This window comes from Cydia pomonella, chromosome 16 (assembly GCF_033807575.1).
Source record: "Cydia pomonella isolate Wapato2018A chromosome 16, ilCydPomo1, whole genome shotgun sequence".
Classification (NCBI taxonomy): Eukaryota; Metazoa; Arthropoda; class Insecta; order Lepidoptera; family Tortricidae; genus Cydia; species Cydia pomonella.
Window position 1 is genome coordinate 16,758,346 of NC_084718.1, and position 22,685 is coordinate 16,781,030.

Genomic DNA, 22,685 nt, shown 5'->3' on the forward strand with positions numbered 1-22,685 from the left:
GACATATTGCAAAAAATTGAAATGGCGATGGGCTGGTCATGTCACAAGAATGAACGACAACAAGTGGACAAAGTCAGTGACAACATGGCCGGGTCCAGCGGGAAAACGCAGGCAAGGAAAACAAGACAAAAGGAAGGAAGGCAGGGAAGAAAGACGGTCAGATGAAATTATTAAAGTAGCAGGACAACAATGGATGGAAAAAGCAAAATAAGAGATAAATGGAAGGAGTTGGAGAAGGCCTATACTCGAGAGAGGTCCTTAATATCCGAGACACAAGTTATATATTCATTAGACAAATAATATTTATTAAGTTATTCAAATTATATTTCAATCAAATTAAATAACAAATTAATGACATAATGTAAACAATTTTAGAATATATATAAGTAAATTATCTATGAATTAAAATTAATAATGTAAATAATGCATGCATTCACATTTGTATATTGCAACGATATTAAGGAATAAATGGCTTTTTTATTTATTTTATTTATAATAGTAACACTATTGATGTCAATGATATTGACAACTTTTCTCGTATGGCGGGCCGCTAGAGGTTGAAATAGATTACTTTGTAAGATGAATTTTACCGATGATTCTAAGCGAATTTAGCCCATTAGAATGGTCGCATTTAAAATGCCGTCGGAGCACATTTTCAATGTGACTAAGATAGATTATGTATGGCAGAAGCGATGGAGTCCGTCCGGAGCCGGTCGCGTCCGCGAGGAGCCGACCGGCTTGCGGCCGTACAGTACAAATGTGCAATGCGCGCCGACTCCGTCCGTTCGGTGGGAATCGTACTTCAGAAATGCCAGAGACGTTTAAGAAGTCAACGCTATTATTTCGGCCAATAATACAACACCTCAATATCTATACAAAAACCTTCCGCCGGTTTGCACGATAAAAATAAAATTACATTTGTAACTCTCTCAAGCCTTGACTTACCGGAAATGTAAAATGTGTTACAATATCAAGGATTATTATATCATACAAAGTCTTGCATGTAAACTTTCTCAACGCATTAGTAAAAGTTTTATAGCAACTATTAAAAATCAGGTTTCGAAAGGCCTTTCGGAAAATAAATCGAGTCGTAAAATGCATTAAGCAATAACTGTCGCAAAGTAAAGCCAACTAAACATTCCCATTGCTGCAGTAAAATATCGAATTTATTACTTCAAGTGCAGCTCGAGTAACGAGATCTCGTAAAAACACTTTCAGAAATAACGGCTGCGACGGAAACAGCATTATATAGTGAAGTGCAGAAAAGATTCGATATGTTAAAGTGCTCGTTAATAATTAAAGGTCAGAAATGTTGTTTCACACATATACTTATCAGCCACGGACGTCCACTGCTGAACATAGGGCTCCCATGGATCGTCACAGGGAGCGATCTTTAGGACACTGCAACCACCGACTCCCAGCGACGCGTACGAGATATAGTCCTACTCATAGATTTCGATGACAGTGAACCCAGCAAAATATGGCTTTTGCCTGTTATGGATTATAATGTGGCTAGCCAGGAAGAACTTGGTTCTTAAAGACCCTTTTGAGAGAGGGTACGAGATCATATGAAAGGTTTAACACGTAATCAATACTAATAGGTATATATGTAGGTGTAATTCCTATTACCATTGTATAGTCACCATCAGTACTTAGTCAGCATCAATAGAAACTGATGAAACAACGCGTCAAAAGCCGCCACCCTCTATTATTTTTCCAAGAGATATTATGTCTCGACAACTCGCGTTCAAATTAATTGCTTACACAACAAAAGTTTAATTGATCTATTATACAGGCACATCTCTTTTTGATAAGCTATCTGGGAATGGCAGATACTTTTGTATATACATAGTCGCCAAGAAGAGAAGTTCGATCTTTTCTGTTTGAATAATAATGATCAATCTATTAACCGAATTACTTTTCATAGAATCCCTTTGCTTCCATTAAACTTTCACGAAAACATTATTTTTTTTTCACTTTTTAGGTTTGATACATGCTTTGGTGGTTCTCTTTGCGTTCAAGACTGCCAATGCAGACGAAAACTCAGTTCATCTTAAGGACATATATACCATCATCGAAAACCTCGTAGGGCCGATTCTGAAGACCGTCAATATACAAGTTTATGAAGACGATTTCAATGATATGGAAGCTGTAACTCCAAACAAAATTGAGAAACAAGACAACACATTACAAAATGGTAATAAAGATAAAGATACGGAGAACGAAATATCCCTTACAGATTACAGCCAAGAAAAAGTTATAGATGACGTTGTAAAGAATCTACAAGACTCTTCTATATTAAAGAACGTTGTAACACAAGACAAAATACAAAGAAGATTTAATAGCGATACTACCGACGATGAAGCACTTACAGAGGACAGTGAAGAAACCATTATATTACAAGGTCAAAGTTCAGCCGAAGTTCATCCTAATAGAAGGAATATTGATCCAAAACCAATAATAACCAACATTACCATTGACCGTTCTGAAAAGTATAAGCAATTGCAACATAAAATAGGAAGTTTGTTAAATAAAGAACAAATATCTAATGAAACGAAAAGTTTAATAAGCAATGCTTTCGATAAAGTGATAAATCAGATGAATAGCAAGTGCATTTTCAGAACATCTGAAGATCTGTCGTCAAAAATTAAGTTCAGAGTAGGCAAACCTGAACAGGCAGCCGTGAAGTCAATGTTAAAGATATACAAAAGCCAGTTCAATAAGCTTATTGATAGATATCGTTTTAGCAGCAAAGAAAACTCAAAGTTTCTTACGAATTTACGGGAATTGTTTTTTGAAATGCACAATTCTTTCAAAAAATTTACCATGCAAGACGATCTACAATGCAATGCTGTTGATGTTGGTAAAAATAAATCTAAAAAGCATAGCAATAGCTCTAAGCTTTCTGGATTGCTTACTACCGTTACCCAGAAATCCATACTTCGCGACCAACATCATGCTACCGCGTGTCAAATTAATTCAATCTGCCCCTTTGAATTAAAAATGTTTTTAGCTGATTTTTCAGCCAAAGTTTTAGATACGATCGATCTAGTTTTTAATAACTACAGAAAGATGTATCTACTCGACGTATCTAAAGAAAGCAGCGGCGAAGAAAAACAGTTTTTGCAGGTTATGATGGATACAAATAATCTGGTAAATAAGAAATTTAACGAATCGTTTATAAACGAAATTAATAAACTTAATATGGATGCTTTTCCTGAGATTAATGCAAAAGTGGCAAGACTCCATAAATTTATTGATGCGAGTGTGAACCATGTTAAAATGTTAGTTAATGATGCTTTAACAGACGAATTACCCAGAATACCGAATAAAATGCAAAACACGGTAAAAACAGATATTATGACTACTACTGATATAGAACTGGTTAGTATTCTAGAAAAAATTAAGTCTAAAATGTGTGAATCATTCCAAACGTGCTACAGCAAAACCAGGAAGAGTGAAACATAAATAAACTTATATAACCTATAGCGATATATTATATTGTTAATTGTTTGTTTATATTATAAGTGTGTAGCGTCAGTCCAAGCTGACTCTGCATGGAATTCACAATGACAAAGTGTGGCAATGTCATAATTAACATTGACACGGCCTCACTTCGTTCTGTTCAAATCGTTGCAAAGTTAGCTTGGACGGGTTCCATGTTGCGCTCAGATGCGGTGTGAAACAACAGATTATAAAGATTATTTTCGTTACTTTGTGCAAATAATCACTTGAACTTTGTTGGCAAACATCTTGCCAGAAACATTGTTTTTCGAATGTTCAGAGGGCCTACCGCGAACCACGTTCGACGGGTTGCCTCCCTATCACACTTACGTTAGATTAGATTAGACAAGAATCATATTTTGGACATATATACACCGTGACAAGAAATAACAAATTCTAAATTAATTGAAGGCAAAATAGAGGGCAAAAGAAGTAGAGGAAGAAGGAAGCTAGCCTGAACGGATAATATTAAAAGCTGGACTCATATTAATGAAGAAGAACAACAAGAAGAAGATGACAACTCACCCCACACGCATAACAGCCGTAGGAGCATTCCACAAGACAGTAGACCTTCAGGTTGGGGACGTGACGCGTATGATAGCTTCCTTAATAATCTAAGTTTTCTAATATTATAATGAGTAATGACAAATAACGGTTTCTTCACGTCATCAGAAGTGTTAAAAAAATAGCGTCACGTAGGTATCTGACACACACACACTGGAACACTTGTGTCTATTTTTAGGGTTCCGTACCAAAAAGGTTAAAAAGGTACCGTTATGGTGCGACTCTGTCCGTCCGTCCGTCTGTCACATCGTTAAATATCTCGAGAACCACTTAAGCTATCGATTTGAAATTTTGAATAATTATGAACAACGCTAACCTAGACACATTGAAAGTATTTTTAACAACTATGGAAAATGCCCAATATGAAGAGAGGGCAAAATTTCAAAGTGTAGTAGTGACTATAGGTCAAGTGGGGTATCATTTGAAAAATTGATTATACCAAAACAGTTTTTTATATTTTTTTCATAGTGGAAAAAAAAGATTTATGAAGAAAAATTAAAAAAAAAATACCATACCTCCCCCTTATCTCCGAAGTTTAGCGAAGAAAAATTGTGATTTTTACATAATATTAACATTATTATAAATTTTACAGGAAAATATAACCTTTAACAAAAAATATTTCCTAATTCAGTTTGCAATTTAACCAACTTTACGTGTGTTTATTACTCTGGAAATTTCTACGAGATTACGTTAAAGACACCTTTTTCAAATAAAAGCATAATTTTTGAAATCGGGTCACATGATAGAGAATTATCCTCGAAAAACCAACATACTTGCATTACATCGCGTAAATTAGTTAGACTATTTGCCGATAGCTGTACACAAATTTACTTAGCATAGGTACTTCTGATCAAGTCTTTCGCCTTTATAGCTACACGAGATAATTCAAAGTTTGTTCGGAACCTTCGGTGCGAGAGTAAAACGAACTCGCACTTGGCCGGTTTTTTTTTTAAGTAGGTATGCTAAAGCCATTGGAAAATTAATGTGGTCCATATTACGTACTCATAGTCTGGATTAAAAACCTAGTGTTCCATATAAATTACCATTTCATTTTAAGTCTTAAATTTGACAAATTTTAAATTGAAAAGAATTTTGTTAGACACATCGTTCCTTTATGTGACTTTTGTTATAATTGAGTAATACTGATTGGTACTAATTCCAGATCTGTTGACGCGTGGTGGGGCAAAGCGCACTTCATATTCGTAGTTTGAAACAACGTGAATTAATAAAAAAAAATTTTGTAATGTGTTATTTATTATCTACCCAGCATTAACATAATGCTAGGCGCATAATAAGGCAACGATTGAGTCCAAAATTAAAACCTGACAAGTACTTGGTGGTCATTAAGAAAATAAAACCACAATTATATTTAAAAAATATATTTTGACTTAGACAATAGGTAAGTTTAAAAAAGACATACAAGTACCATCGCCCACACTGATAACGGTCCATTGGTGAACCTTACTACAGAAGGCATAAGGTCCACCGATGGACAGTTAGAAGTGTTGCTGTTTGTACCGTGAAACTCCGAAACTATTGTCCAAAATTAACTCTTGAGAGGTATCTTTTATTTGAATTTTGAACTTCTAATTCTAACTCTATATATATGTCGGCGGCCGTTCGTATAATTAGGCAGATCATAATGTTCCTATGTAAGGTTTTGACGGTAGTCACATAAAACCAATACATAGGTAGGATAGGTTCGTTAGGTTGCTTCAGATGCCCGAAAGGTACACTGTCCAGAAATACGACTCAGGGAACGAGACGAAGATTTTTCACGTTTCACGATTTGTCTGATCTTATGATCGGCCGCCGACATCTATATATGAAAGAAAAAATTGAGACAAAATTAAAGGGAACTCATGGAACATTGCCTTTTGAACTCGTGGACAATTGTTGCAGTATTGGACAGTTGGTTCGTTTTACGGTACTTGAATACACATACAGGTTAGATTGGATTCACAAAGTGGCCATATAAAATACTTATTTTAGAAATCGAGATCACTTTGGTATAGTACAGTTGAAACTAGTAATCATCAGTATCAACAGAGAAGTGTTCAACTCTGCCACTAAACAAGCCCACTGTCAGACAAGCAATGTTGGTGAAGTTCTTCTAAAAGGCCAATTATATGTAAGACTGCTGTACTCTTCCACTTCACACACTAGGTCACTCTATGATCCACTGAGCTCCAGCTATAGATATATTATGAGCCTTGCGCATGTTATTAATATGGACCACTAATCCATATTGAGACTAGCTCGAGTTATGCTAAAAGTCCATGGTAAGAATGGTCACTTTAGTAAGCATCAGTGAAGACAATAGGGAAGTGTTGAACTCTGCCACTAGACCAGACCACTATCAGACAAGCTCCGTTGGTGAAATTCTTCTAAAAGGCCAATTATATGTAAGACTGCTGTATTCTTCCACTCCACTCACTAGGTCACTCTAGGATCAACTGAGCTCCAGCTGTAGATATATTATGAGCATGTTAATAATATGGACCACTAGTCCATATTGAGACACGCCCGAAGTTCAGCAAAAGTCCATTGTCACTTATGGTATGAATGGTCACTCTAGTAACCATCAGTATAGACAATAGGGAAGTGTTGAACTCTACCACTAGACCAGGCCACTGTCAGACAGGCTCCGTCAGTGAAGTTCTGTTGGAACGCCATAGTAAGCGGCACTTCGTTCTCAATGCCGCATACGAAACAGCTGTAATTAAAGAAAATAATTGTGTATCTAACAGATTCTATTTTCAATTTCAATTTATTTATTTCGGACCATGTCCATTCCCTTAATCCTATGTTAGTTAAACCTATACTGAATTACAATAAATTATAAACTAAGCCTCTGGATTTCTGGGCCTCGCAAGCAGTTGACTCTACCACTAGGCGCCAGAGGCTGTTGGAACTGTCACGTACGCGCGACGCATCTGGGAGGCAGTTCTTTTGCGTATTATTGCACCAAGCAGTCAGTGCGTGCCGCGAACATACCTGACGCGCTGCAAAAACGAGGCAGCATCCTGAACCCATTGACTGGTCGCCAGAGCATTGAGGGCCTTTTTAGTATAATTTGGCCACAGGCTGCACGTGTAAAAGGTCTAGCAAAACTCTTTAAATAGCGTTATTTTTAACCCTTTGGTAAAAATAAATAAAATTTGGTAATTATAAAAGTAGCAGAGTCCTTAGTAACGGATAGGCTATAAAATTACATCAAAGTTACTTTAAACAATCATAATAAAATAAGGTCAATGTGGGTAAGACGGTGAATCTGGTAAGACCGTTTACGTTTTCTCGTCGCTTCTATCTCTTGTTTGTACACCTGGTCCAAAGCACCATCCTACTAACCCGGGGTTAACCAGTTAAACCTAGTTACCAGTACAATTTGGCACAAGGTTAACGGTTTAACCGCTTAAAACTTACGGGTTACTGGGATGGTGTAAGTGGCGCTAACAGAAGGTTGCTTGCTTTACCCTTTAACTTGTAATAAACGCATTTATTTTCAGTAAATTAAAAAATAATGAATAAACAAGCTGTAAAGTCCACTTACCAGGGTGTTATTTTAAGCTGCATCATAATATTAGTAGTGCAGAAGATGGCCACGAGAGCTGACTCCTCGAACATGAGGGCCAGGTATCGCCCCGACTGGTCCCAGCACATGTCTAAAATAGGACCCCCTACCGGGTCGCCTGATGGCAGCTCAGTTTTTGTCACATCCAGAACTGGTAATGCTTTCATGTTCTGGGCACCTGAGAAACAAAAAATGATAGTATACCACAACAGTAAGTGGTGGATTTATATATTTTATATTGTAATTGACCAAAAGAGTACAAAGCGAAAGCGAAACGCAGAGGCGGCGTTAGGCGTGGGCGACGTGGGCCACCGCCTACGGCCTAGCGGTCCGAGGGGCCTCGCGCCTCAAATAACTAAACTCGGACACAGCGTAAAAATGTTCGTTATTTCTTGCGCCACGCCACGCCACGTTCTCTACCGACGAACGTTCGTTTTCGATGACGGTGACCCTAAATAAACATTATGGACGTTGTCTAGCATGAGCCCTAATGTGGCTGGCCAGGCCGAACTCGCTCTTAAATACTCTATTGCACGCATGACAATAAAGTTGGCCAGCTGCGTTGAACGTGTACAGTCAGCGTCAAATACTTTGTAGCAACCAAAGTAGCCAAATAGTTCGGTACACCATATATTTAGTATGGTGTACCGAACTATTTGGCCACTTTGACTGCTACAAAGTATTTGACGCTGACTGTACACGTAGGAGGGCTTAAGTCTCTCTTTCCGTAACCGGCGTTTTATGTCTAGGCTAGTGTGGTGGTTATCTTCAAATGTTTTGACACCATTATGGAAGGCCGAACGCCAAGAAGACCTCCTTCCAGCAAACTCCTTCCAACGCTCAGGGTCGATGGCGCAAGCGCTCAGATGCCGTTTGAGTACGTCCTTGTAGCGCAGGTGCTGACGACCGTGCTTCCGCTTACCCACCGCCAACTCTTTAGGCTAGTGGTGGTCATTCATTCGAAGGACGTGCCCCCACCACTTGAGCTGCCGCTGCATTAGTAAGACCTCCATGCCATACATTCCGGAACAATGTAGGATCTCAGAGTTGGGAACATGGTCCTGCCTTGATCCTGAGTATAGACCGCAGACACCTCAGGTGGTAAGTGTCCAGTTTCTTTGTCTGTTTTGTAGAGGCACCATGTCTCTGCTGCATATAAAAGGACAGGAATGATTAGCGCCCTGTAGACGCTAATTTTTGTCTCGAGCTTGAGATCATGGGACCTCCAGATGCGATCTGTGAGCCGTCCGAAATTAGCAGCGGCGTTGGCGATATGTATCTCTAAGGTATCTTTGAGGCCAGGGTGTTATCATGCCAGATAGTGCTACAAGCATCGCATTTCTCAACCTCGTGAAATTTTGTAATCAGGTCTGATAAATATATGGATTTATTGTGGTTTTTGTTTAGCTCACAGCGCCACTGGGTAACTTACCATTCATGAGTCCAGTGCTACTAAGTGCATACACCATAGGTTCTCCCTTAGCAGCAAACAGCAGAAGGTCACCGGGCCCCCAACAAGCCGCCACCACACGACCGCCGCGCGCGCACCAACGCTCAGGCGTCCACTTTTTGCTGTCCCACACTCTGAGAAAGACAAGAGAATTCTCTGTTTGTGTATTATATTTTTTAAGATCATGCGACAGACTGGGGCAATAAACTCTCGTTTTAGTACCTGGGCTTTTTTGATGGCCAAAGTCGTCAACTGAGGCGCGCAATATCAACCTTTGTATATTTCGACAAGGTTCATTATGACCCACCGCCCGTGATAGGCGTGGCATTCAATTTGGCGTGCAGTTTCGAACGATATACTGTACTTTTCAATACTGATTTTTTTTACGAAGGTGTGCAATAAAGATGTAGTAATATTTTTTACGAAACTTGAACCCACCTAAATATTATTGATGATGTGGCAGCAAACACTTTGCTCGCGCCATACGACCACCGTGAGAACACTATACCGCCACCCGCCACACGTCTCAATGGCACTGCTGTTTCCATGCTGACGTCCCATATGAGCATGGAGGTGTCGGCTCCACTGCAGCTGATGAGGAGGTCACCATTGGGTGACCAGCTGACGTCTGTTACTGGGCTGTGATTGTGTCTGGAAATTATGATTATTATTCAGTATATTTTATTATTATTATTTAGTTTTAGACAGGCAGCTAATGCTGGTACGTACGTAATTACATGTCTAAATCAGAGTTCACTTAGCACGATTTCACTATTTAGATAGTTTGTCAAGATTTTCTTATCCCTGACAAGCAGAATTGCCCAAAAATTGACAAAAAATTGCAAAGAATTGGCAGGATGGTTGAATAAAATCAATAAAACTTGAATTTAAGTTTACAAGTTTTTTAAAATTACATGTTATCTGAAGAGTTATGTTTGTATGATGGTATAGATTGAGTTATTAGCCAGGTCCACACAGAGTGAGCATACGCGCGAGGCAATTTCCTCACGCACAAACCGGCCAGTGTAGACGTGCCTCGGCCGAGGCGGTGCGCTCGGGCGTGGAATACGCATGCGCCGCCTACACGTCCTGGCACATGCCAGTGTTGCCAGTTGAGCGTGAGGAAAATGCCTCGCGCGTATGCTCGCTCTGTGTGGACCCGGCTATTCATGAAGATGTGTGCCTTGACTCATTATTATTATTATTATTAAAGCTTTATTTGTTCTACAGTCAGTTATTTTTATTTTTTTAATTCTTTATCTTTGTTTTGGGGCTGACTGCAGATCCCATCTGCTGGGTGAAAGCCTCCTCACTTTTTCTCCACTCATCCCTGTCTTTGGCTTTTTGGAGCCAGTCTTTTCCTGCGACGGAGTAGATGTCGTCTATCCACTTCTTTTTGGGCCTTCTTCGGAGCCTCCGTCCTGCCGGTCCGGTCCATTTTGTTGTTACTAATGTCCATCTTTTGTCCTTATATCTGGCTACATGACCTGCCCATTGCCATTTTAGATGAAGAGCTTGTTGAAGAGCGTCTGTAAGTTTGGTCTTTTGACGTATTATTTCGCTTCTAATTTTCTGTATTTTCCTTATATTCAATATACTTCTCTCCATAGATCGTTGACAGGTCGTTATAGCTTTACGTACTTTCTTTGTGTATGTCCAAGTTTGGCTTCCGTAAGTTAGACTAGGCAGGATACAGGTGTCCATTACGATTTTCTTATGGGCTATGCTGTATTCACCTTTCAAGATTTCCTTCTGGGACCAAAACTTTTTCCAGGCTGTGTTTATGCGTCTGTCCACTTCTTCCTCGTTGTTAGATGGGCTAAAAGATATGTGTTTTCCCAAGTATATGTATTCATTAACATAATCAATTTCAGTCCCTGCCACATTAATTAGTCTTCTTCGACTGTTGGTCATAGCTTTTGTTTTAGATGTGTTCATGTGCAGTCCTACTTTCTTGCTCTCCTTGTCAAGGGTATTCATCATGTCTTCTAGTTGGGTCGCAGATTCTGCAAAGATTATAATATCATCTGCAATCTGCAAAGCGTAGATGGGTTAGACGTTTATTAAGTATACTGATTCCTTTATTCTTCCACTGTATGTTCTTAAAAACTTGTTCTAGTACTGCTATAAACAGTTTCGGTGAGATTGGATCTCCTTGTCGGACACCTTTGCCTATAGCTATCTCCTCTCCTTTCCTTTCCATTTTCACTCTGCTTACACTTTGGCTATAGATGTTTATTAGGATGTTTATGTACGTTTTATTGATTTCACATGTTTTCAGAGCTCGCCAGATAGAGCTATGTGTAATGCTATCGAAGGCTTTCGAATAGTCTATAAACGCTATATAAAGAGGGTAATTATATTCTATGTATTTTCCCATTACTTGATCTAAGGTATGAATATGGTCTATAGTTGAATATCCCGATCTAAATCCAGCTTGTTCAATTGGTTGGTGTGCATCTATACTTGGCGTTAGTCGAGTCTGTAGTATGGATGTGAAGAGTTTATAGACACTTGACAGCAAACTGATTGGGCGATAGTTGCTAACATCTAGTGGATTGCCCTTTTTGTACAGTAGGATGATATCAGAGCTGCACCACTGTTTAGGGACAGTTTCTTGTTCTAAGACCATGTTATATAATTGAGCAAGGTAAGGTACTAGCAGTGGGGCTCCAATTTTTAGTGCTTCGTTACTGATATTGTCAGGTCCAGGGCTCTTTTCAGGTTTTAAATGAGAAATATGTTTTGATATTTCTAGTTCGGATATTGGTTCTACTATGTCCTGATTGTTTTGCTTTGATTCTAGGAAGGTTGTATTGTCAGGTTCTTTATCTGGTTTCTTATATAGATCTTGATAGAAATTGGTAGCATGTGTAATAACATCTTTTCTGTTCTTTGTTTCTCGTTCCTATTACTCATATTGTCATGTTATTTAAGATGACACAAATTATATTCTTTGACGACCGGTTTGGCCTAGTGTGTAGTAACCCTGCCTACGAAGCTGATGGTCCTGGGTTCAAATCCTGGTAAGGGCATTTATTCGTGAGCATGGATATTTGTTCCTGAGTCATGGGTGTTTTCTATGTATTTAAGTATTTATAAATTATATATATAGTTGTCTAAGTACCCTCAACACAAGCCTTATTGAGCTTACTGTGGGACTTAGTCAATTTCCTATAATATTTATTTATTTATTTATCTATATTGTATGTATTTTTCTATACCAAGTGTCATAATTGTAAACATTATAACTAGGTTAAAATAAACCGATACTGGTATTAGACTAGTTAATTTATTAAAATATATTTTTGTATATAATATTATAATGATGTACATAGTTACAAGAAAAATTTGGCTTTCTTTACCCAACTAAGGTTTCATCAGTCAGTCAGACTTGCACTACTGTTAAAAATTATTAATAGTAATTCAACTATGATGACATTTTACTTACTGTTTCAAGACAACTGCATTACTCGAAGATGGCTTTGTAAAAGTAGAATTTGGGTCAACTGTCCACACAATTACTCCCTGTTCACACCCTACAGCTATCTCCGAAGCTGAATAAGGTCTCCAGCTAAGCGAAGACACATGTCCTTGTGCTTTGCATTTCAACATCGGCACAAATGAAGCCTCCGCACAATACACTCTTATATTATCATCAGTGGTTGCTACCGCTATTTTAGTTGTATGAGGGTGCCAGGCCAAGCATTTTATAGGACCACTCCCCCAGTTCCTGGTCTTAGAGTAATTTGCCACGATTTTAGGCCCAATATCCTTTAAATGTGGCTGCATGAAATAATGAAAGGCTGTAAAAACATTAGCGACTTTTAAAAGGTATGACGCCGTCAGAGCGAGTACTGGGCTTTCTCGATTTACGCCAGGGTCTGCGGCTACACTTAAAGCTTCAAGAAATCCTTGTTTGTACCACACACTGGTTATTTTCTTCAATAAATTGTCGTCAACGTCGACGTACATGGATACATTTTCGTCCGTGGCACGATGGTGATGTATCTCTCTTGTTACGTTTATCACTGGATGTTTCTTAGTCTGAAATAAAAAATTATAATAAATGACTAAATACATTTTTAAGTTCATATTCTTGCCAACAAAATGAGGTTAAATTTACCGTGTTAGTAAATGTCGAAATATTTCCGTATCTGCTGTTCCCGCAGCAATATACTTCATTAAGTTTGCAAAAGGCTGTTTCATCAGGTCCCGGCAATTCGGGAAATCCATGAAAAGCCGACATTTTCGATTTTATCACTGTTTATAATTGTAACGTGAAACGGCCGGTCACTTTATTACTTTTTCAAACTGCAAATGTCAATTTCACTTGACAGGTTACTGACAGAGCAAGCGCTTCCGTTTAGAAATTGCCATGAAATTGTTATGGACTTGGACTGCTGTACTGACCAAAGAGCATATAATCACTACGTTTTAAAAGACGGGACTCCCATACTAACGAGTGGAATCAGTTTGTTTCGCAAATCATTACCAAAATGTACGACAAAGAACTGTCAAAGAACCATAGTACCAACAAGCGATTTAAATAGTGTAGTACGCTGCGTTTGCGTTTCTTATCAATATCGATAAAATGGGGAGGGTTGAAACATAGACTCCTGTCTACAAATGTTGTACTCGAAATCAGGTTAGTATCGAGTCCACATTTAAGTTGTATGTTATATAGTGGATGAGTGGACTAATACGTGGTCGGGCTTAATGTGGACCCGAATTATTTTATACACTTTTTAAGTCGAGGTTTTTTTTTATTAATAAAGCTTTATTTTCAAAATGATCTGTACATACATGTTTCAATAAATGTAACATGAGAAGATGTATCAGGTCTTCGTTCCCGACAAATTTGAGCCACTGCCTGCATCTGAAAACATACAGCCTTGGATAAACATGACTTTATCTACAGTTTACATTCCAATTGTTTGCTGACTAATGAGATCATCAACTGATTATTTAGCGCTAATATGCATCTATAAATCATGTGTTTTGGCATCCAGTTACCAACAACCCTTTATCAATGCTCTAACTTTTTATGTATTTATATGTCTGTTAATCATGAGAACCGACCTGGCCTAGTTGGCAGTGACCCTGCCTATGAAGCCGATGGTCCCAGGTTCAAATCCTGGTACGGGCATTTATTTGTGTGATGAGCATTGAGCATGAATATTTGTTCCTGAGTCGTGGGTGTTTTCTATGTATTTATAAATATTTTTATATTAGGTGTATATATATATATATATATATATATATATATATATATATATATATATATATATATATATATATATATATATATATATATATATATATCGTTATCTAAGTACCCAGTATCTAAGTGCTTGCAGACGGGCGTACGGGTACCGTACCGTCCGTACCGCTACCTTTGTCCAGTCAGCTTATCTCTTTCTCGCTTTCACACATGGCTACGAACGCACGGCGAACTATCTTCTACTCAATCGAACAGGCTTAGGACCGAACCTGCGTCTCGGTCTGGTACGCCTGTCCGTTAGTGCTTTAGCTCATATTAAAGCTATGTTGGGCTACTTGATACTCAAGCGGATTCAAATGTTAAGTCTGCACTCAATGAGTAGCCACAAAGTGTGGCAGCGCGACCATAAACGCCAAATTTACAATAAAAATTCCAATTTGTCGCAGTCCACTTCGTTCATGCATGTGCCGGAAGTTTGGTTGAAACAGACATAACAAGTACCCTTTGATGCAAGTTTCAAATGTAGCATTATGGAGGGTAAAGATAAGGAACAATTTATGTGAATTTTGAAAAGTGACTACCAAAAAACTTTGAATAGGTGGCACCACAATACATCACGAACAATTTTTTGACTTTGATAAAATATTTCAAATCACTAACAACGCACTTCACTCCGTCAATAACGTCTAAGTTCATGTCACCCTAGCTTGTGTTACCCTAGCGCCACCGGAAAGATTTCGAACTAGTATTTACGTTGTCAGCTGGACACTTTAGCATCAGGGGGCCTACCGCGAAAACCGAAATTCGCAAATTGCGGGAATCTTTCTCTTTTACTCTTAGTAAGACGTAATCAGAGTGACAGAGAAAAATGCCCGCAATTGACGAATTTCGATTTTCCCGGTAGCCGCCCAGTTCTCCCATAAGAGATTGTTCTCCTTTCCTCTACCCTCCATATGTGGCATCTTATCATAATTAATAACAAGTTAAACTGTTTCTTTCTTAATAGGTATATTTGGATAGAGCCCTGGCCGCTTAGCTGGCTATATATTTTACTCTAGATTTTTCACTACGTACTCATCCGTAAAATAACCTATTTTGCATAGTCTGCACTTAAAGTAAAAAGTTATATTATAAAGGTTGGCATGCGAAGAATAATAATGGCTTCCTAGATTTATTGCCAGGGACGTGCGATTTATAAGGAGAGGAGACAGCGGGGTAATTGATTCTTTGCACTGGCAACTTTACATGGACATTTTGCAGAGCAATTCTCAAAACATTACAGCCTCGTCACAGTCTTGAATTAAAAAATTATCGCTTTAACCCTGACCTTTGAATACGCTTAGTTTTAATTAATCGAAGGGTCTGTGTGGCGGTGGGAGAAAAATGACGATGGTGAATTTTGTTTTATGAATAAGTACATGAATTCAGGTAGAATCTGAAAATCTTTTGTAGACATTAATGGTGGAATTTTTGACTGGGGATTGTGGAGATTGGATAACATGTTACATATTTATGCAATATTTACCTATATGTTTACTCTGGCACATCAGCAGTAGGAAAAGGCGACAAATTTTATAAATGTAGGCGCAAAGGGTTAATCTCCCGTAGAATATTTGACTTTCGCGCCTTTTTCTACTGACAAGTTGTGTGTGTTTGAGTATAAACAAAGAGAATTTTGGTATAAATCAGTGTTTTTAGGAAATGGATAGCAGAATTTAAAATGTAAGTATAGAAGTCGTGACTGTGCAAGAGGTAAGGCCGCGTTTACAAACGTCTGTAGATACAAATAGAACTTTTATCACTCCTCGTGAGGGTCTGGGGTCTGCTAGGCTACTAATTCAAAGAATAAGTGTAGTAATTAGTTTAATAATTGCTTGCAGAAATGCTGAGCCGACCGGAGCCGAGAATGCCCGAACGCTCTAGTGTCTCCCCACTGGTGTCACTAGCGACTCGGCTAGAAAGCCGTTAAAAAATAATTAAACGATAAGAAATAATTAATATGACCAATCAATTTTTATGGCACATCTGGACTTCTTTAGCAGTGTGTCACGCGGTGGTTGACATGTCTCGAGTCAAAAATGGCAAGTAAAAAATAAAAACTTTCGCAAAAAAAGAATACTGACTTCAAAAAGAATAAAACTTAATATTGTCCTACTGACATGTTTGAAGTCGGTACCAAGCTAAGCGCCAACGGTCATATGTACGGATTACGGATTGCGCCAAGATGTGGGTTCGGTTCGACCGTGTGTTATTAGGTACCTACTTACTGAAAGTATGTTCATAGCACGCAGGCGCGGGATTAGGACCTAGTTATTTTTCCTCCCTCATCCAGGGGACTTGATTTCATATAAATGAATTAAATATCCAGTTTTACAGCTTTTTTACCTGCAAGCCAAATTATACCAAAATCGGTTCAAATTTCCGTTTTTAATTTTAAGGTATTGTTATCAGAATATGAGCTTATGACGCGTAATCTTCTTCTTCCTCGCGTTGTCCTGGCATTTTGTCACGGCTCATGGGAGCCTTAGGTCCGCTTGACAACTAATCCCAAGATTTGGCATATGCACTAGTTTTTACGAAAGCGAGTACCATCTGACCTTCCAACTCAGAGGGTAAACTAGGCCTTGTTGGGATTAATCCGGTTTCCTCACGATGTTTTCCTTCACCGAAAAGCGACTGGTAAATATCAAATGATATTTCGTACATAAGTTCCGAAAAACTCATTGGTACGGGCCGGGATTTGGACCCGCGACCTCCGGATTGCAAGTCGCACGTTCTTACCGCTAGGTCTTATGACGCGTAATGTATGAATAAGAATACATAACTATGTTTAACCGTAATTTAATTTCGTAAACTTTCCTTAATATTCAGGATTTTCCTCGAGTCCACCTGGATAACCATTCCTGGAAAGCCTAACCAGTAATGATCACGCGCCGCTGCCATGTTGCGGAATTTCACTGAAACTAATTTTTTTATACTATACTGAACTGTCACCCTGTACATGAGAATAACAGCGCCCTCTTGACAATGATCATATATTACTGGCCAGGCTTTAACTATATCCAGTCTCCGCCTACTGCTGACCCAATCCCTCAAACCCTCCGATCCCTCAACTTCACAACATGATCACTGAACCCTTCGACCCTAAACCCCCAATCCGTCAACTGACAATCCTCGACCCCTTAACTCCTAACCCTCGACTCCTCAACTCCCAACACCCAACCCCTCAACTCCTAACCTGTCCCCTCAGTCCCCGACCCATAAACAAAAAAGAATTGCCGCCACAGAATAAGAACCTCTTGCTATTTGGAAAGGAAGTCGGTTAAGTCGTACCGTCTATGTTGGTCTATCTCAAATTACAAATTATATTAGTTGGTCTACCTTTTGACATCGTTTTGCCCGAACATATTTGAACATATTTAAAGGATAAAGGAACTCCCGGATTCTGAACATTCCAGTTGGTAACGCATATACTTACTTAAATATAATAATATTTTATTTTATCCTTTTTGCTGGACGTTTTCTTTTTTAATTTTTTTAATATTAAGAAGCACATGAACCTAACTGCCGCCATACAATTAAAGTTTTAAAATGACTCGCTGAAATAACTTTAAGATTTGACATAAAGATACACATTGGCCGCTTTTCCATACAAACGTAGTCCCCATTTTCCTCTCTGAATATTGGCATTATGGAAAATGTTTTAACATATTTTGATGTACATTAACCCTATGTTTACCTTTTTTCGATTTTTTTATTTGTGTAAAAATTAGAAGCAAAAAATAGATTTCACACAAATTTTTAAATGCTCCTAATTCAATAATTAAAGATTCGAAATAAATCAAACATAGGGGCCTACTATGGTTGATATACAACAAACTGCGTCAAAATACTCGTAGATTAGATTTATTTATTTATTAAAGAAAAAAACACAGTATTTTACACAAAAGGATAAAACAAAGGCTTTAACTAAAAGATCGTCAACTTAACATTGAAACAAAAAATATAAAAATTTAAAATTAATAAATAAAGAAATGTCATGTCAATAAATATCTGTAATAATGTTAAATAAAAATGAAAACTACGTTTGTATGAAAAGGCGATTTTGCGCGGCAGCGGTGTATCATCTTAAGATTAATCATGTATTTTTTTTAGTATTATCTTGGATCGACGTGGTAGTTCTGGTAATAGCAATATCCGCTATTACCGTCGGATTTGCAAGAAATAACCACGGGCGTCGGAATAATAAAGTTGATACTAATGTCACAGTAAGTAGTAAGTGTTGATAACGGTTTCTTTTGTCGTCCTTTTCACGAAACTTGCCTCCTTATGATCTACGAATAAATATCAAAATCATCGTTTTCGTCGTTTCGTAATCAATCATGGCTGAATATTTATTTACGATTACATCTACTCGTAGTCATTTAATAGAGCCAACATAGGTTCGACAACGAGCGAAGCAAGGAGGAGCGTGTGAGAGTTAACGACGTGTTATTGTTTGTTATAATATGTCCCGAAGCTCAGCTTGCCTCTTGATATAGGCTTCCTCCAACATTTTCCATTAGAACCTGTAACGCGCTACCCTCCTCCAGTGATCTCTCATCTTCTTTGTTGGTGTCCTCTAATTCTCTTTCCATCTCTGGGGTACCAATGCGTAATAGTTTTGCACCATTTCTCTTGTGGACCGCATAACATTGTGACCTGTTCATAACCACTTTCGTTAGTCAATCCAGGTTATTATGTCAATAACTTTGGATACCTGATTGTGCTAATTCTCACTCTGTCATCATTATCAAAATCCCCCTAGCGTTTGTCCCGTACCGTGACGAGGTCCGCTTTCCTACTTTTATCCTTCCACTTTGCTCTATCCTGGACTTCGTTTTCCGCTAAACCACAGGCGTTTAAATCTCTGGCGGTGCCTTGGTTTGCCCCTCCTGTTTGGGCCTGGCAAGGCTAAGCTGAGGGTTCTGTTGCATACGTATTTAGGTGGCCTTCGTTTGACATGCTCAAACCACCACAGTCGACTTTCTTGGAGCTTATCGGCGACGTCTCTCACACCGGGGCTACCACGGATCTGTTCGTTCTCAATCCCGGAGACGCCTGACATCCACCTTATGATCTTCATTTCTGTCACATGGATGACTACTTCTCATCCTGTCCTGTTTCCTTATTTCTGCCAAGCTTCTCTTCATGGTAGGTACTAACAGTATAATTTATATCGCAATTGCAGGATTACTTAAAACACCGGACATTCTACTTCCGCCCATGGACTGAATCACTGCAGGGCACAAGTAAGGTAGCGGCGCTTCCTCTTCCTCCTGACCACTGGGCGAAGAAGATTAAACATCTGCTCAAGCTGCAAGCCATGAGACATCCTGGGAAATAATCTTCATGTTCGCTACTAGCAACGTTCAACAAAAACAAAAAACGACGAGGTTATTTCAACCTCTAATCTCCCAATAAAAACTCCAAACCAAATTGATTTTAATACATAGCGACCCTGCCAGAATTTTCTCTGCTATCATGCTGCAAAGTTTAGACTAGAACGTAGTGATTATATGCTCTTTGGTTTAGACACAAAGTACAAAGAAACTGTCTATTTGACTTCCGTCAATTGTCAAATGACTAATGTGTCAAAAATCTAAGACATCATAAAATACAAACGGTACTCCTTCGGATCCGATCTGCCACGCACTGGGCGAAGAAATTGAAGCACCTGCTTAAACTACAAGCCTTGAGGCATGCGTGGAAATAAAAGCTTATAAGCAAAATAAACTTTAAGAAAAAAAAACGACTTGTTTATTTTATAAACCATTCTTATTACAATCTTTTATTTAACTTGCCCTGTTAGTTATTTTGTTAGTGTGGCTCAAATCTTGGAAGCTAAAGACCCACTTACCGACTTCCAATTAAGCTGTAATTTCGCATTCATAGGTAAATCGGATGACAATGCAATATTATGATGTCATGGTGCTGATCAGATGATGGAGACAAGAGGTGGCTATAGGAACTCTGTGATAAAACAACGCAACCTAATGTCTGGGGTTTTTAAAATTGTCTCGGTGAGTATTAGTCGCCGCTGGAAATAAAAGTTCAATCAGCGATAAAAGCATGCACCAAAACAAAAAAAAATACAGAGTATTACTGCTATGTTCTGCCGCCAGAGTGCAGCACTCGCAACTTTCATTAACCATAAAGTAACTTATAACGTGACAAGTTTTCACAGATAATAAAATATGACATTGATGCATCAAGGCGGTTTGTTTACAAAGGGCCTATCGGGAAACGTGAAAATCGAAATTTAGTTATCTGCCTATTCATCGCTTGAATATGCAAGAGTAATAGAGATGTTGCATAACGAAAAACGAAATTGTGGTAGTGGCGCCCCCTATGCAGAGTTTCACGTAATATTCCCTATTCTACAATTTAAAAATAAAAACCGACCAAGAGCATGTCGGGCCATGCTCAAAGTAGGGTTCCTTAGTTACTCTTCCGTCACAATAAGCTAAACTGGAGCTTAAAGTATGGTAGATTATTAACCAAGGGATGAACTGTGGGTGTACGTCTTTTTACTATGAAGGGGAAACTTTTTGCTATAACTCAAAAACAGCTAAACTGATCATATCCGCTATAGTTTTCATTTAATGTCTTTCTTAAGCTCTACTTTCAAGATTTTTTTCATATTTTTTGGACCTATGGTTCAAAAGTTAGAGGGGGGGGGGACATTTTTTTTCTTTCGGAGCAATTATCTCCGAATATATTCACTTTATCAAGAAATGTTTCTTGAAGACCCCTATTAGTTTTAAAAGACCTTTCCTTTGTGTAGGGTTGAAGCAAAAAAAAATGTTCACCCCCACTTCAAAAAATCAAACCAAACCAAAAAAAAATATTTTTAGATTTTATTGTACGGCTTTGTCGGCTTTATTGATTTATATATCCATGCCAAATTTCAGCTTTCTAGCACTAACGACCACGGAGCAAAGCCTCGGACAGACAGACAGACAGACAGATGGACATGGCGAAACTATAAGGGTTCCTAGTTGACTACGGAACCCTAAAAAGTGACCTTCGTAAGGCCTTTTTATAATCCCGAGAAAGAGGTAAGACAGGTAGTTAGGTACATATTTTCTTTTACTAAACAGTGTTAACCCGTGTTAACGTTGTCTTCGTTTGTAAACGCATCTGTCCAGTAATTAAACTTACTTGTTGTCCTAAAGGGGCCCACTGATTATCAGTTCACCGGACGATATCGGCCTGTCAGTTATTCGCAAAAACTGACAATCGCGAATGAATGACAGGTCGATATCGTCCGGCGAACTGTAGGCCTAAGATCAATCAATTTTTCATGTTATGGCTCCATCAAGGTGTTGATGATTCTGCCAATGTTGAGGTTGGATAAGACACGGCTACTATATGAATCTTATCATATGACGGTCATAGAATAGGCCTAAGATGGTCGGCTCTTTATCATTTGTCACCATGCCTGTCACGTTCTAACAAGTATGTAAGTGCGAAAGTGACAGTAGTGAGAGGTAATAAATATGGAACCATGCTGCTACCGCTGGTGGTGGCTTGCTTAAGTCAGTGGACCTCTTAAGTGACAAATGTTTCAAAGCCTACTGTGTAGGTTCAACGGTTTAGCTTTTAACATTTTCGCTGCCACGTCAATGAAATAATAAAGTTATCATAGATAATCACATCAACGCCAAGCGATTAGTTTACGTACCTACTTAGGTAGTAAGTTTTCTTGTGTGTGTTTATTTTCCTGATGTAAATAAATAGATGTTATTTAAATCCTTAATCGCCTGTAGTGACATAACATCGAACATTGAACGAATCGTATGCAATGTCAACAGCCTCTTAGCCGAGTTGGTTGTCATCCTGCTTACGAAAGCTGAACCTGCTTCCCTGCAACCCTGGTAAGGGCATTTATTTGTGTGGTCATCACAGATCAGTATATTTGTTCCAATTGTTCCTAAGTTATGGATATTATTGACGACCGGTCTGGCCTAGTGGGTTGATCCTGCCTATGTAGCCGTTGGTCCCGGGTTCGAATCCCGGTAAGAGTATTTATTTGTGTGATGAACTGATGAATACAGATATTTGTTCCTGAGTCATGCGTGTTTACTATATATATAAGTATGTATGTATCTATATATACGTATGTATATCGTCGGCTAGTACCCATAGTACAAGCTTTGCTTAGTTTGGGGCTAGGTCGATCTGTGTAAGATTGTCCCCAAATATTTATTTATTTACGTCTAATTACAGTCCGTACCGTACAAGTACGGTACGTCCACGAACACACGTACACGTCTCACGCAGAGAGGCAAAGATTATTTGACGATAACAGACATTATTTTCAACGC

At 38.6% G+C, this 22,685-nt stretch overlaps 2 protein-coding genes across 4 annotated transcripts; one reads left to right on the forward strand and one right to left on the reverse strand.

Moving 5' to 3' along the window:
* The first annotated feature begins 550 nt into the window (after positions 1-550).
* Positions 551-5,312, forward strand: LOC133526153 (uncharacterized). 3 transcript variants are annotated; one of them, XM_061862638.1, is made up of 3 exons: positions 551-1,302; positions 1,985-3,384; positions 3,916-5,312. In XM_061862638.1, the coding sequence occupies exons 1-3, from the start codon at positions 1,275-1,277 to the stop codon at positions 3,922-3,924; spliced, it is 1,437 nt and encodes a 478-aa protein (XP_061718622.1). In that variant the 5' UTR covers positions 551-1,274; the 3' UTR covers positions 3,925-5,312. The 3 variants fall into 3 exon arrangements, with proteins under 3 accessions (XP_061718622.1, XP_061718623.1, XP_061718621.1); XM_061862639.1 differs by having other exon boundaries at positions 5,231-5,312; XM_061862637.1 differs by lacking the exon at positions 3,916-5,312 and having other exon boundaries at positions 1,985-3,494.
* A 119-nt stretch (positions 5,313-5,431) lies between these two features.
* On the reverse strand, positions 5,432-13,867 carry LOC133526155 (aladin-like). Its single transcript, XM_061862640.1, has 6 exons — positions 13,219-13,867; positions 12,544-13,139; positions 9,531-9,743; positions 9,075-9,226; positions 7,622-7,820; positions 5,432-6,784 (listed from the first exon to the last, which is right to left on the reverse strand). The coding sequence occupies exons 1-6, from the start codon at positions 13,339-13,341 to the stop codon at positions 6,643-6,645; spliced, it is 1,425 nt and encodes a 474-aa protein (XP_061718624.1). The 5' UTR covers positions 13,342-13,867; the 3' UTR covers positions 5,432-6,642.
* Between the last annotated feature and the right edge of the window lie 8,818 nt (positions 13,868-22,685).